Raw genomic sequence first — 14,719 nt, 5'->3', positions numbered from 1 at the left:
TTAAGTCACTTGTTCATGTTCCTCAGTGTTCAGCAAATTGATATAAATAGTGTTGAAAGTCTATAATATTCCACTGTTAATATGCTAATTTAATTTTTTTTTTTTTTTTTTTTTTTTTAAATAGGGCTGATACAGAAACAAAAACTAAAAAATGTCTTAACTTTGAACTGGCCTTGAAACTTAACGGCCAGTCTCAAACTTTCAGTTATTCTTTTGTGGTTTTTAAAATAGGGAAAAAATTAAGAAAAAAATTAAAATGAAAAGCTTTATAAACTTTTGGAGATATGAGATAACATATCCATATAGTTTCTCTTGTGGCTTTTTGGTTTAGAATAATTAAAGACACCTGATATCCGCTCATTCAAGCGCTGTTTTTTCTTCTCAGTACTGTGTTTGAATGCCACATTTCTTGTTGAGTTGTCACTTAAATCTAGCAGTAAACATAGTGTATATTTGAATTTCTTTCTAATCACTTAAGAAGTATGAGATTTGATTGACATCAAATTCATCTACAGCTGAATATATGCAGCTTTAGTCCAAATAAATTGCAATCAGCGTATTGATGTAGGCCTTGTAAAGTGTACAGTTCAATTTTTGTTCGTTTTTAATTTTGGTTGAACCGTTATATTCCCCTCCCTCGTGTAATTCTTCAGTGCTGTCACCAATGCCCATATTATCTCCCAATGAGCATTTGGAATGCTACTGCTGTTGTTTTTATTATTCTGATTTCACCATCGTCGCAAATAAGACCGCTATTTTATTTTTTTTTTATCCTTACGTTAATTTGTCAGTATTCAACTTCGTATGACAGTTTCTTCAAGCATGGCCCTGCTGCCACGCAGGCATTGATGTGTACCTCTCCATGTTGGTGAAGCTAACTTAGATTCACCTTCTCCTCTTTTGTTTTAACTACGTGCTTTCCAAACATGCCAACATTAATATGTACAGCAGAAATCTCCTACCTGAAGGTTATGTGCTCATAAAATAAAATAAAATAAAATAAAATAAAATAAAATAAAATAAAATAAAATAAAATAAAATAAAATAAATGTGTTTGTAGGGCGGGATACATTTCTTCTTTATCCTGAGAGGACTCTCATGATTTAATGCGTTTGCAATACTAATATTTCTCTCATAGCGTCGCTGTCCACCAACATACATAGTAGGGTCATATTTGTTATTCTGCACAGTGTAAACGTTTCTAGATCTTGACCGATTTTTCAAAGACAAAAGCAGCGAGGTAGCAACGTTTCTAGTTGGAATTGCATACATAGTTCGAAGAGGATTCTGGTGACTCCTCATTTTTATTCCAAAAGGCTTGCCCTTGGCGGATTCCTTATCGATTTAAAAGGAAAATGGAAAACAAAGCATCTCCGGGGTTCTGGCTCGTCGTCTTCTCGGGAGTATTTCTACTGGCGCTGCAAACGGTTTGTGGAGATGTTGCTTATTCTTTTCCGGAAGAAGTTAAACGAGGCTCTGTTATCGAAAATATCGCAAAGGATATAGGAATTGAGGTGGGAAAACTGGCTACTCGAAAGGCTCGTATTGATGTTGACAGGAAGAACAAAGGGTATTTTGATATTAATACGAGTACTGGAGATGTGATTGTTACCGAGAGGATTGACAGAGAGGGTCTTTGTGGCAAAAAATCTACTTGCATTTTAAAACAAGAGCTTGTGTTGGAGGAGCCTTTAGAGCTGCATCGCATTAGCTTCCACATTCAAGACATCAACGACAATTCACCGCAGTTTAAGAAGGATACAATCAAATTTGAAATAAGTGAATCTGCAGCGAAAGGAAGTCGCTATCGTTTAGATGAAGCCCATGATGCTGATATCGGACAAAACGCAATCCAGGGATATAGTATTGAAACAAATGAATATTTCCGATTGAATGTTATTGAAAAAGGTGGAGGAGGAAAATACAGCGAGTTAATTCTACAAAAAGAGTTGGACAGAGAACAAAAACAAGAGCTAGCGATTGTGCTTGTTGCAACAGATGGGGGCACGCCTCAGCGATCGGGTACTGCCGTTATTCATGTTAGCGTGCTGGATGCCAATGATAACGCACCAGTATTTAGTCAGGCCGTTTATGAAGCCAGTCTACCTGAAAACTCCCCGTTAGACATAGTTGTGATCACAGTAAGCGCGACTGACGCAGACGAAGGAGTCAACGGAGAAGTGACGTACGAATTTGATCACATTTCAGATGAAAGTCATAACGTGTTTTCTATTGATCAGAAAAGTGGTGAAGTCCGAGTAAGTGGACCGATAGATTACGAACACTTGTCGTCATATGAAATGCAAATTACTGCCAAAGACGGTCTTGGGTTGGTCTCATCCTGTACCTTAATTATTGACATTACAGATGTCAATGACAACGCCCCCATAACGACTATTAAGTCCCTGAAAAACCCAGTACCAGAAAATTCACCACTTGGTACAGAGGTAGGAATCGTTAACGTGCAGGACAGAGATTCTGAGAGTAACGGGCAAGTCCGCTTCTTCATTCAGCAGGGTGTCCCCTTTAAGCTGGTTCCATCTATTAAAAACTATTATTCTCTGGTGACCACAGGACAACTGGACCGCGAACTAGTGTCTGATTACAACATTACAATCACTGCCATTGACGAGGGCTCTCCACCTCTGTCCTCCTCTAAATGTGTTCAGTTATCTGTAGCTGACATCAACGACAACCCACCTGTGTTTGAGGAGCAGTCGTACAACGCATATGTGAGTGAGAATAACAAACCTGGCTCCACTTTATGTTCCGTTAGTGCTCGAGACCCAGACTGGAGACAGAATGGTACAGTGGTTTATTCTCTGTTAGCTGGTGAGGTGAACGGTGCCCCGGTGTCCTCCTATCTGTCTGTGAACGGAGACACGGGTGTGATCCACACTGTGAGGTCGTTTGATTATGAACAGTTCAGGAGTTTTAAAGTCTACGTCATGGCCAGAGACAACGGCTCTCCTCCTCTCAGCAGCAACGTGACCGTGAGTGTGTTCATCTCAGATGTGAATGACAACTCTCCTCAGATCCTGTACCCCTCCCAGGAGAGCAACTCCTTCATGACCGAGCTGGTCCCCAAAGCTGCACACGGAGGCTCTCTGGTGTCCAAAGTGATTGCAGTGGACGCGGACTCCGGACAGAACGCCTGGCTGTCCTTTTATATAGTCAAATCTACTGATCCAGGACTTTTTACCATTGGTGTCCACAGCGGAGAGATCAGAACACAGCGGGACATTTCTGACTCTGACAGCATGAAACAGAACCTTGTAGTAGCAGTGAAAGATAACGGACAGCCCTCCTTGTCTGCCAGCTGTTCCATGTATTTACTTATTTCTGATAACTTGGCTGAGGTGCCGGAACTGAAGGATCTGTCTTATAATGAGAGCAATTCCAAACTGACATCTTATCTGATCATCGCGCTGGTGTCTGTGTCCACGTTTTTTCTGACTTTCATCATCATCATCCTGGGTTTGAGGTTTTGTCGCAGGAGAAAGCCCAGACTGTTGTTTGATGGAGCAGTTGCCATTCCCAGCGGTTATCTCCCTCCTAATTACGCAGATGTTGATGGCACAGGAACTTTACGCAGTGCTTACAATTATGACGCGTACCTGACCACAGGTTCTAAAACCAGTGACTTTAAGTTTGTGACATCATACAATGACAACACGCTGCCTGCTGACCTGACTCTGAAGAAAAGTCCATCAGGCTTTGCTGAAGCTTTTGGAGATTCTTTGGAGACTCTGGAGGTAGGAGGACATATTTTGAACCAGGCTCTTGTGTGCATGTCTTCCAGCCTTACTAAGTCATATCAACTTTTTTTCACCATCAAATATCACTTTAAATAACCAGTTTAATGGGGTAGGCTGATACTGAAAACAAGGCAGGCTATGCTCCTGAAATTTGGCTTTTAATTCTAAATCGACAAATTAAAATCCCTAAACTGAGGTGTTTGTGTTCCTTAAAAGGAAAAGAAAAATGTTAACAGGACTATAAACTTTTCTGGGATATGCAGTTATATTTTCCTACGCTGTGTGGCTCCTACGCTGTGTGGATTGTTTTATGCATAAGAACAATTAAATTTTAGTTTAAGAGTATAGGATATTGTTTCTATAGAGGTTTATAATGCATCATCGATTAAATGTTATGCACACTTATCTAAACGCGTAACTGACTTTTCAGTGCTGGCTATGAACATCACACTGCTTGTTAAGTTGTCTGTTGAAGTTACTACTGAATGTAAATTTGATTCAGAATTGCTTCATATGCACCTGAGACATGAGATTTGGTTGACTTTAGAGTTTGGATTTTTCATGTGTTACAACTGCAGTCTGCTGACCAGACTCTGAGGAAAAGTTCATCAGAGTTTGTAAATTATTTGGTTAACAACGAGATTCCCTAAAAGTAAGACCCTGTTATGTTTTTGTCATTGATGGCATATCTTTATGCTTCTCTATTGATCTGAACTCTTTGACTTTATACAAAATTTTAGATGTTCCTCTAGAACAGTGTTCTGGTATCATTTCATGGTGTTTATTAATTTGATGTTTTGTTTATCCTCTCTGCTCAGAAAGTTAAGAGGTTATGAGACAAGTTTTTAATATGCATCTACACTAGAGTCTTATTTGCAAGAGCAGCTTTGAAATACATATGAGAGAAATCATTCTTAAATTACTGAATATTTGATGTTGTAATATGTTTTTTTTAATAGCATAATGTTCCTAAGTAGATTCCTAGTACTGAGGCATTATTCCTATTCTTCACTATACTAAATCTATTTTCAAGGGTTAAGTTTTGTTAAAATTTCACAAATACAAGGTCTCTGTTGTTTTAAATAGGCTATCCCTGTATTTATTTATTTGATATCCACCCAGTTAAAAGCTATTTGTTTATGCTTTGATCATCCCTGAAGAAAAAAATAGCTCCTGATCCACAAAGTATGGTAGGTGTTGAGCTAGTTTTTAATTTCTTGTTTATATATGACATGTACATACAGCAACAGCCATTTCAAAATAGTGCTATTGTCCTCATTGATTTAGTCGTATAACCTCACTCACCACGCAGTGGTCATATAATTGAACTTAGTCTATACAATCGAATATTGTAGTATCTTCAAAATGGCTTACAAAGTCTTTTGTTTCCAGGCCACTGGCCGCCATGCTATAAAAGTATATTATTGCTATTAGCTGCATAAATGCTCATAATAAATGTTTAGGGGTAGTTTTTATGCCTTGCCAATTTAAAATCTTTACATGCCAAATTTGGCTTTTGATGATTACTCAGACATTCAGTATTAGCTTTTGTCACAGCAGGTGCATAACAGTTCTGACCTCTGAGGGTACAATGAGTTGGGTCAAAATTATGCCATTATCAGTGGTGTTACCTGACTTTGTGTAAAGTCTCAGTTTTCACCCAAATGACTAATCACTGCAATGCAGATGAAGCTGAACTATCAGTGCCGCCTTTTCATAGTTTTATACTACAAATAAAGTGCAACAATTGTATTCCTCTATACTTTTCTCTATTCTGTAACCTCTAACTAAGAGAACAAATTAAAAACAACAGATGCATAATTCCACTATCAGCATGCCATACTTTGAGAATGCACAGTCTTGTATGGAGTTGGAGAACTATAAGACAATGCAAACTGCTAAATAATATAATTTCAAATCACATGCTGCAAGTTAATCCCTGTTTGAATTCTCAGTAGCAGCTTTTCCTTTCTACTCAGTGACCAACCCTAACATTCAGACCACTGAATAGTGCTGTTAATAATACTTTGATGTTGTGAAACATTTTGTTTTTTTTAATATAAACTGGTAAGTTATGATGTTACACCAAAATCTTGCATAGGAAGGTTTTCATCATTAACAGCAAAGGAAAAAACAAACTAACAAAAGTCTTAACTCATTCCAGAGCTGCAGACATTATTTTACTATTTAATGCTTGGTGTTTTTACATTAGGTTATTACCAGACATTCAGTGAGACAATCTTTGTTTACTAAGAAAAGAAGATACTTTAGTTATTAAATGGTACAGGATCTAATCTCTCTTGGTAATTTAAGATGTACAAAAGAACAAGGATGCATTTCTCTAAGTTGTTGGTCTTTTCTTTTTTTTTGAATACACATGGCAACAGCATTGGTTCATTCCTACCTGCTTGAATTTAGAAGTGGACTTAAGAGTTAATACCCTCACAAATCATGAACTTTATGCGAGATATTTGTTTCTCCGAGGTATTACCTTATTTTGATGGTGATACTGGAAAGTCATTGTTCTTTTTTCAGATATTTTAGGTTGTTTGTTAAAGAAATTCAATGAAACAAGTTATATAGAACATCCTTTAGCTACTAAATTTGATTCTGCTGTATATTATCCAAGGGTATCACTTGTAATATTTGTTTTTGGCATTTTTGAATCAAATGTCTTATTTTTCTATGCAAAAAAAAGATGAAAAAAGAAAAGAAAAATGTAGCATTCATTGAATAAGTAAAGCAGTTTACCTTAGGGCAATATTTGTGGTTCCCTTTTATTAATTTCTCAGGAACTTATTTTATGTCTGATGTAGAAATGGATTCTAGAGGTCTTCCTTGAAGTGTGCTTGAGAGATGGTTGATAATGAATATAGTATATTGCTTTTATCCCTTAAGGTCTTTGATTTTGGCTCATGTGCACAGAAGTTGCTTTCTATAGATTTCGTAACAGCCCTTGCAGATGGATTATGATCTTTTCGAATCCGTAAGCAACTATAGCTTTTACTTGTCTTTTGCAGGATTACATATGGATTTGTTTTACATATGGTTTATTATTTCATTGAAAAGCGCACCACATGTGGAAAAGAAAAAAAAAAGAAATCAGTATAAATGACCAAATAACAGCGAAGTCCCTAGAGTGTCATTATTTATAATGATTAATAACGGCGATATAAGGCGAAGCTGGCCTCTTGTTTGGGTTTGCAGTGCTATAATTTAACGAAACTCTTGGTGTCACTGTGCACCAACAAAGACAGGAGGTCTCTATTCTTCATCCATTCTTTTCTGCCATTGCGAAGCCTTATTTTGGTGTAGCGTTTCTAGGTTAAGGACGTTACAAAAGGCAAACGCTGGGATTATTTAGAATATTCACAAAGAGCACTACTTTTGATCACTTTCAAGGAATTTCAGGAAAGGATTAAAGCGTGATTGATCATGGGAAGTGCAGTATACGGAAGATCGGCTATGAATTGCTATTGTGTGGTTTTCCTTTTCGTGGCCTTGCATTTTGCCCATGGAGACGTGAGCTACACTATCGCCGAGGAGATGAAAGGCGGATTTGTGATAGGGAATATCGCCAAAGATCTGAGTCTTGGGATTGCGACTCTTTCCTCGCGTAAAGCCCGCATTGACACAGACAGGGACGATAAAAGGTATTGTGATATTAATCTGAGCACCGGAGATTTGACTGTCAGTGACAGGATCGACAGGGAAAGTCTTTGTGGTAAAAAAGCCAGCTGCGTTTTAAAAGAGGAGCTTGTGCTGGAAAACCCTTTAGAGCTTCATCGCATCAGTATTCATGTGCAAGATATAAATGATAACGCGCCAGAGTTTAGTGAGGATCTGATTTCATTTGAAATAACAGAATCGGCAGTCAAAGGAGCGAGATTTTTACTTACTGAAGCCCGCGATGCCGACATAGGCACAAATGCTGTGCAACGTTACAATTTACAAAACAATGAGCATTTCACCATTAATGTAAATACAGATGTTAGTGGAAGGAAACATTCCGAATTGGTTTTGTTAAAAGAACTAGACCGAGAAAAAGCGAAAGAGCTGAAATTAGTGCTTACAGCTGTAGATGGTGGGTCTCCTCAGAGATCAGGTACTGCAATTATTCACATCACTGTGCTGGATGCTAATGATAACGCCCCAGTGTTCAGCCAGGCCGTTTATGAAGCCAGTGTGCCTGAAAACTCTCTTTTAGATACCGTAGTGGTTACAGTGAGCGCAACCGATGCAGACACTGGCCCAAATGGTGACATTACATATAACTTCGATCATGTCTCTGATGAGCATGTATCTTTGTTTTCACTTAATCATAAGACGGGAGAGATAAAAGTTATCGGGTCACTTGATTACGAAACGGAGACTTCAATAGAGTTGCGAGTAAGAGCAAAGGACGGACCGGGTCTTACCTCTTATTGTACAGTAATTATAGATATAACTGATGTCAATGACAACCCACCCGCCATCAATATGAAATCACTAACTAACCCCATACCCGAGAACGCCCCACCTGGTACAGAGGTGGGCATCATTAACGTGCAGGACAGAGATTCTGAGAATAACCGACAAGTCCGCTGCTCCATCCAGCAGGGTGTCCCCTTTAAGTTGGTTCCGTCTATTAAAAACTATTATTCTCTGGTCACCACAGGACAACTAGACCGTGAACTAGTGCCTGATTACAACATTACAATCACTGCCACTGACGAGGGCTCTCCACCACTGTCCTCCTCTAAAACTGTTCAGTTATCTGTAGCTGACATCAACGACAACCCACCTGTGTTTGAGGAGCAGTCGTACAGCGCATATGTGAGTGAGAATAACAAGCCTGGCTCCACTTTGTGCTCCGTTAGTGCTCGAGACCCCGACTGGAGACAGAATGGTACAGTGGTTTATTCTCTGTTAGCTGGTGAGGTGAACGGCGCCCCGGTGTCCTCCTATCTGTCTGTGAACGGAGACACGGGTTTGATCCACGCTGTGAGGTCGTTTGATTACGAACAGTTCAGGAGTTTCAAAGTCCACGTGATGGCCAGAGACAACGGCTCTCCTCCTCTCAGCAGCAACGTGACCGTGAGTGTTTTCATCTCAGATGTGAATGACAACTCTCCTCAGATCCTGTACCCCTCCCCGGAGGGCAACTCCTTCATGACCGAGCTGGTCCCCAAAGCTGCACACGGAGGCTCTCTGGTGTCCAAAGTGATTGCAGTGGACGCGGACTCCGGACAGAACGCCTGGCTGTCCTATCATATAGTCAAATCCACTGATCCGGGACTTTTTACTATTGGTGTCCACAGCGGAGAGATCAGGACACAGCGGGACATTTCTGAATCTGACAGCATGAAACAGAACCTTGTAGTAGCAGTGAAAGATAACGGGCAGCCATCTCTGTCTGCCAGCTGTTCCATGTATTTACTTATTTCTGATAACTTGGCTGAGGCGCCAGAACTGAAGGATCTCTCTTATAGTGACAGCAATTCCAAACTGACATCTTATCTGATCATCGCGCTGGTGTCTGTGTCCACGTTTTTTCTGACTTTCATCATCATCATCCTGGGTTTGAGGTTTTGTCGCAGGAGAAAGCCCAGACTGTTGTTTGATGGAGCAGTCGCCATCCCCAGCGGTTATCTCCCTCCTAATTACGCAGATGTTGATGGCACAGGAACTTTACGCAGTGCTTACAATTACGATGCGTACCTGACCACGGGTTCTAGAACCAGTGACTTTAAGTTTGTGGCATCATACAATGACAACACGCTGCCTGCTGATCAGACTCTGAAGAAAAGTCCATCAGAGTTTGCTGATGTGTTTGGAGATTGTGGTGGTTCTCCTGAGGTAAGGGTGTCAAATGTTCGATACGATATCTTAACAGATAAAACGTTCACTCTTTCATCCAGTCTTTATTTTTTTCGCTTATAAATGTAACTATTTAAAACTTACACAAAACGATTTTCCTTAAATGCCGTTATAGTATTTATCACACTTTGCCTATTGCCTCTGACATTATTTTTACTGCTACTTTTGAAAGGAAAGTTTCTTGATGTTGTTGACATTATTTGGGCTGCTGTATTTACGGTCCTCTACATCAATGAAACGTTTACATTTTGACATGGGGGGAAAATTAGTATGTCTTACAAAAGTAAGCATTAGATGTACAAAAATAAGTACTGATAGTACTATTGTGTTTAGACACGCTCCCCCTTTTTGTTTCAGCTGTACTGCTTCTTTTATCATTGTATATTACGCAGATCTTCCCATGAGCTCATTTTAAAAGTGCTGTCGCTCACATGCTAGCTACAGTTGCTTCATCTAATGTATATATGCTCTTCAGATTTGGGTCTTCGTGTGTATCATATTCTCCAAGTTTCTTTTGAAGTTGTTCTTTGGAGTGTAAACCCTACATATATATGAGCTACATAATATGTCACCCATATTTTAGCAAACCGTTTATGACCCGAGGGAGGTACCTATTTCAGTAGAAATGAGCAGTAGGCATACAGTCAGTTCACAAGGTTTTTAATGCTAATGCAAAATAATGTTTTCCTCCTATAGGGGTACCAGTAACTTTAAACCTCTACCAAACTACCAAAACTTAAGCGGAACATTTTCTGTGACCTACCACTACTATACAAGGCTATGGAACCCACATATAGCTGTCATAGAAAAGTTAAAAGAGCGAAACAGCACGGCTTAGACCAGGCAGTCAGCTCTGGGTTCACACAAGAAATTGACTAATTACCTGCACCTGTGCTTATAAAAGGAAAAAACTCAGCCCCGCCTCCCAGGGTCGGTTCCCAGACTCAGGTCACACCTGTCACACCTTTATCAAGTTGCTGATCTTTCACCAATAGTGGAAGTGCAGGTCTTTGTTTAACTTTCTCCTCTTCCTTTTCTTTTCTTTTTTCAAATCTTGCAATTATTGACTCACATTTTTATTGGAACTGATCACAGCGATAAATTTCTTGAATATTATAAAACGTTGTGGCCATTATAATCTTCTTGCTTTTCCTTCTTGAGTCTCTGGTCTGATGCAGAAATGTCAATTGAGATTAATGTTTAATTTAAATATTTCGAAAACTACTCAAGTATTTTTTAGTAGATTAAAAAACACCAAGTAAAAATATAACTATTTCAGTAGTTTGAAGCATTTTTTAAAGCTTTTCCACCGTCTACAAACATTGAATTGTTTTTCAAAAGTTATCTTGTGAATCGTGGCCTCACATTTTCAGTGAACACAGATATTTAAACTTTAATTTGTATCACTTTTTCTATAAAATAATGATTTAAACGTTCTCAGATATGAGTTTCCATCGGAAACATTGCTCAGTATACAGCGACCTTTCGGATTAATGCAATTTTTTTTTATCTGTCAGCACACTTCAATATACACTTTTAGTTTTAAATTAACGTTCAATTTTCGTCCATAAACGCGTCCATGTGCCTTATAGAGCACTGCTGCTCATTGTAATTTTTAAATTAGACTCACGATGTCGCTGTGTACCAGCTGAATATGCTTGTCTTCCTACCCACACCTATTTGTCGAGGCAGAATGTGTTTTAATGTCATGCAGTTGGTCATCGAAGGACGGAGACGTGGTTTTAGATTGTGCTGATTTTGGTTCAAATAATTTTTGTGTGTTGGCTGTATTCCTGCGCATTACAGAGGACAGATTTACACGTCATGATGGTTAACGCAATATTTGGAATACACACCCTTGTCGTTGCTTTACTCTTCTTTTGTTTGCATTTTGTCAGCGGCGATATAAGCTACTCTTTTGCAGAGGAAATGCGACACGGATCTGTGATCGGAAATATCGCCAAAGACCTCGGCATCGACGCAAATACACTGTCTGCCCGAAAGGCTCGCATTGATACAGAAGGAAGCGACAAACGACTTTGTGAAATAAACCTCCGTAACGGAGATCTGATTGTTGCCGAAAGGATTGACAGAGAGGGCCTGTGTGGAGACAAAGCATCCTGCGTTTTAAAACAAGAACTCATGCTGGAAAATCCATTAGAATTGCAGCGAATCAGCCTACATGTCCAGGATATTAATGACAACTCCCCACAGTTTAATAAGGATTTGATCCACATAGATATTAGTGAATCTGCGTCAAAAAGTGCTCGTTTTCCAATAGAAGAAGCGCACGATGCCGACATAGGTAAAAATTCAGTTCAATCATACAACCTACAGACGAATGAAAATTTTGTCCTTGGAGTTGGAACCAATTCTGTGGAACTTCTCCTTAACAAAGAGCTCGATCGTGAAACATTAAAAGAAATCAATCTACTTCTGACGGCTTTAGATGGTGGTTCCCCTCAAAGATCAGGTACCGTGGTCATTCACATTACTGTGCTGGACGCTAATGATAACGTGCCAATGTTTAGCCAGGCCGTTTATAAAGCCAGTCTGTCAGAAAACTCTCCCATGGGTACTGTTGTGCTGACAGTAAATGCAGTTGATGCAGATGAGGGACTAAATGGAGAAGTTACATATGATTTTGGACACGTTGCAGAAGACGTAAAGTCAATATTTGCCATAAACTATAAAACAGGAGATATAAAATTGTCCGCCACAGTTGATTATGAAACAGTGAGATCGTTTGAGCTTCGCATAACTGCGAAAGATGGTTTAGGATTAACATCCTATGCTAAAGTCATAATAGATGTTACTGATGTGAATGACAACCCACCTGTAATATATCTAAAGTCACAGTCGAACCCCATACCCGAAAACGTGCAACCTGGTACAGAGGTGGGCATCATTAACGTGCAGGACAGAGACTCTGAGAATAACAGACAGGTCCGCTGCTCCATCCAGCAGGGTGTCCCCTTTAAGTTGGTTCCTTCTATTAAAAACTATTATTCTCTGGTGACCACGGGACAACTGGACCGTGAACTAGTGCCTGATTACAACATTACAATCACTGCCACTGACGAGGGCTCTCCACCTCTGTCCTCTTCTAAAAGTGTTCAGTTATCTGTAGCTGACATCAACGACAACCCACCAGTGTTTGAGGAACAGTCGTACAGCGCATATGTGAGTGAGAATAACAAACCTGGCTCCACTTTATGTTCCGTTAGTGCTCGAGACCCCGACTGGAGACAGAACGGTACAGTGGTTTATTCTCTGTTAGCTGGTGAGGTGAACGGTGCCCCGGTGTCCTCCTATCTGTCTGTGAACGGAGACACGGGTGTGATCCACGCTGTGAGGTCGTTTGATTATGAACAGTTCAGGAGCTTCAAAGTCCACGTGATGGCCAGAGACAACGGTTCTCCTCCTCTCAGCAGCAACGTGACCGTGAGTGTGTTCATCTCAGATGTGAATGACAACTCTCCTCAGATCCTGTACCCATCCCCGGGGGGCAACTCCTTCATGACTGAGCTGGTCCCCAAAGCTGCACACGGAGGCTCTCTGGTGTCCAAAGTGATTGCAGTGGACGCGGACTCCGGACAGAATGCCTGGCTGTCCTATCATATAGTCAAATCTACTGATCCGGGACTTTTTACTATTGGTGTCCACAGTGGAGAGATCAGGACACAGCGGGACATTTCTGAATCTGACAGCATGAAACAGAACCTTGTAGTGGCAGTGAAAGATAACGGACAGCCCTCTCTGTCTGCCACCTGTTCCATGTATTTACTTATTTCTGATAACTTGGCTGAGGCGCCAGAACTGAAGGATATCTCTCACAATGAGAGCAATTCCAAACTGACTTCTTATCTGATCATCGCTCTGGTGTCTGTGTCCACGTTTTTCCTGACTTTCATCATCATCATCCTGGGATTGAGGTTTTGTCGCAGGAGAAAGCCCAGACTGTTGTTTGACGGAGCAGTTGCCATCCCCAGCGGTTATCTCCCTCCTAATTACGCAGATGTTGATGGCACAGGAACTTTACGCAGCACTTACAATTATGACACGTACCTAACCACAGGTTCAAGAACCAGTGACTTTAAGTTTGTGACATCATACAATGACAACACGCTGCCTGCTGACCAGACTCTGACGAAAAGTCCATCAGATTTTGCTGATGTGTTTGGAGATGGCGATAGGTCTCCTAAGGTAGGAATATATCTCATGCCCTATTTTCAATAATTGTAAAGCTTGTAAATATTGGTGTCATTGGTTTGGAAGCGTTGGAGACTGTGATACTTTTGCCAAGGAAGGAACTTGAATAATTTCTTTTTTTCTTTTCGATAATACTGAGCAGTTTTTTTTTTCACAAATGTTTCTTAAACTTTACTTTTACAAAAGAAACAGACCGCTGTACAAGTAAAAAAAAAATACTTAGATACATTCACTTGATGTTAATCCTGTGTTTCATGATATGATAGTGGTTTTTAGTCTTGTTAGTTTTTATTCTTGTATTTGTACCTTGATTTTCTTAACACTTACTTTGTGTGGTGTTATGTTCTTGAGAGTTACGGTCTGTCAAGCATAACGTTTTGAACAGAAGAGTTAAAAAGTAAACTCTTTATTTAACAGGTTTCTGAGTATGTGTATGATAGTATTAAATAAATAGTATTAAATGAAACGTTTGGTTAGGCATTCTTTCATCATTATGCTCAAAGCCCAGACAAAATATTACCTTGGGCTGTTAAGATGTTAAGGGTTCTTGGAGAAAAGTTCACAAAAAATGCTCTAATGTTCTTACTTATCACCTTCAGTATGAATCAGATTATGACACATGCCCATCTCCTCTGTTGTCATCAGATATCAACTTAGACCTCCTGCAGGACATTTAGTATATTTTAGACAGTTCCATCACAACAATAAATAAAAGAATAACTTTCGGAAGATTTGTGTTTTCTGACACCAGGACAATTCTACAAACCTGTCAAATGAATGGCAGGGTGCGTTGAACCTGTACTGTTGGTACATGTTTGCTCAACAGCTTTGAAACACAGTCTATGTTGTCTTGCTTTATTGTTTATTTATTTATTTAACTGGCCAAAAGT

General features: G+C 39.7%; 1 protein-coding gene across 12 annotated transcripts in view; it reads left to right on the top strand.

Annotated features, from left to right (window-relative positions):
* The window catches only part of LOC100711027 (protocadherin gamma-C5), a 285,882-nt gene that overhangs the window by 37,958 nt on the left and 233,205 nt on the right, over positions 1-14,719 (top strand). Inside the window, exon 1 of one of the 12 annotated variants that reach the window (XM_019366055.2) lies at positions 7,072-9,596. The exons of the other annotated variants lie outside the window; for them this stretch is intronic. Within the exon in view, the coding sequence (XP_019221600.1) occupies positions 7,194-9,596 (2,403 nt within the window). The 5' untranslated portion in view covers positions 7,072-7,193. Of the gene's footprint in view, positions 1-7,071; positions 9,597-14,719 lie in introns of those variants that run through there. 12 annotated transcript variants of the gene reach the window in all.

Source organism: Oreochromis niloticus, linkage group LG2 (assembly GCF_001858045.2).
Source record: "Oreochromis niloticus isolate F11D_XX linkage group LG2, O_niloticus_UMD_NMBU, whole genome shotgun sequence".
Classification (NCBI taxonomy): Eukaryota; Metazoa; Chordata; class Actinopteri; order Cichliformes; family Cichlidae; genus Oreochromis; species Oreochromis niloticus.
This window is presented reverse-complemented; position numbering and strand designations above follow the sequence as displayed.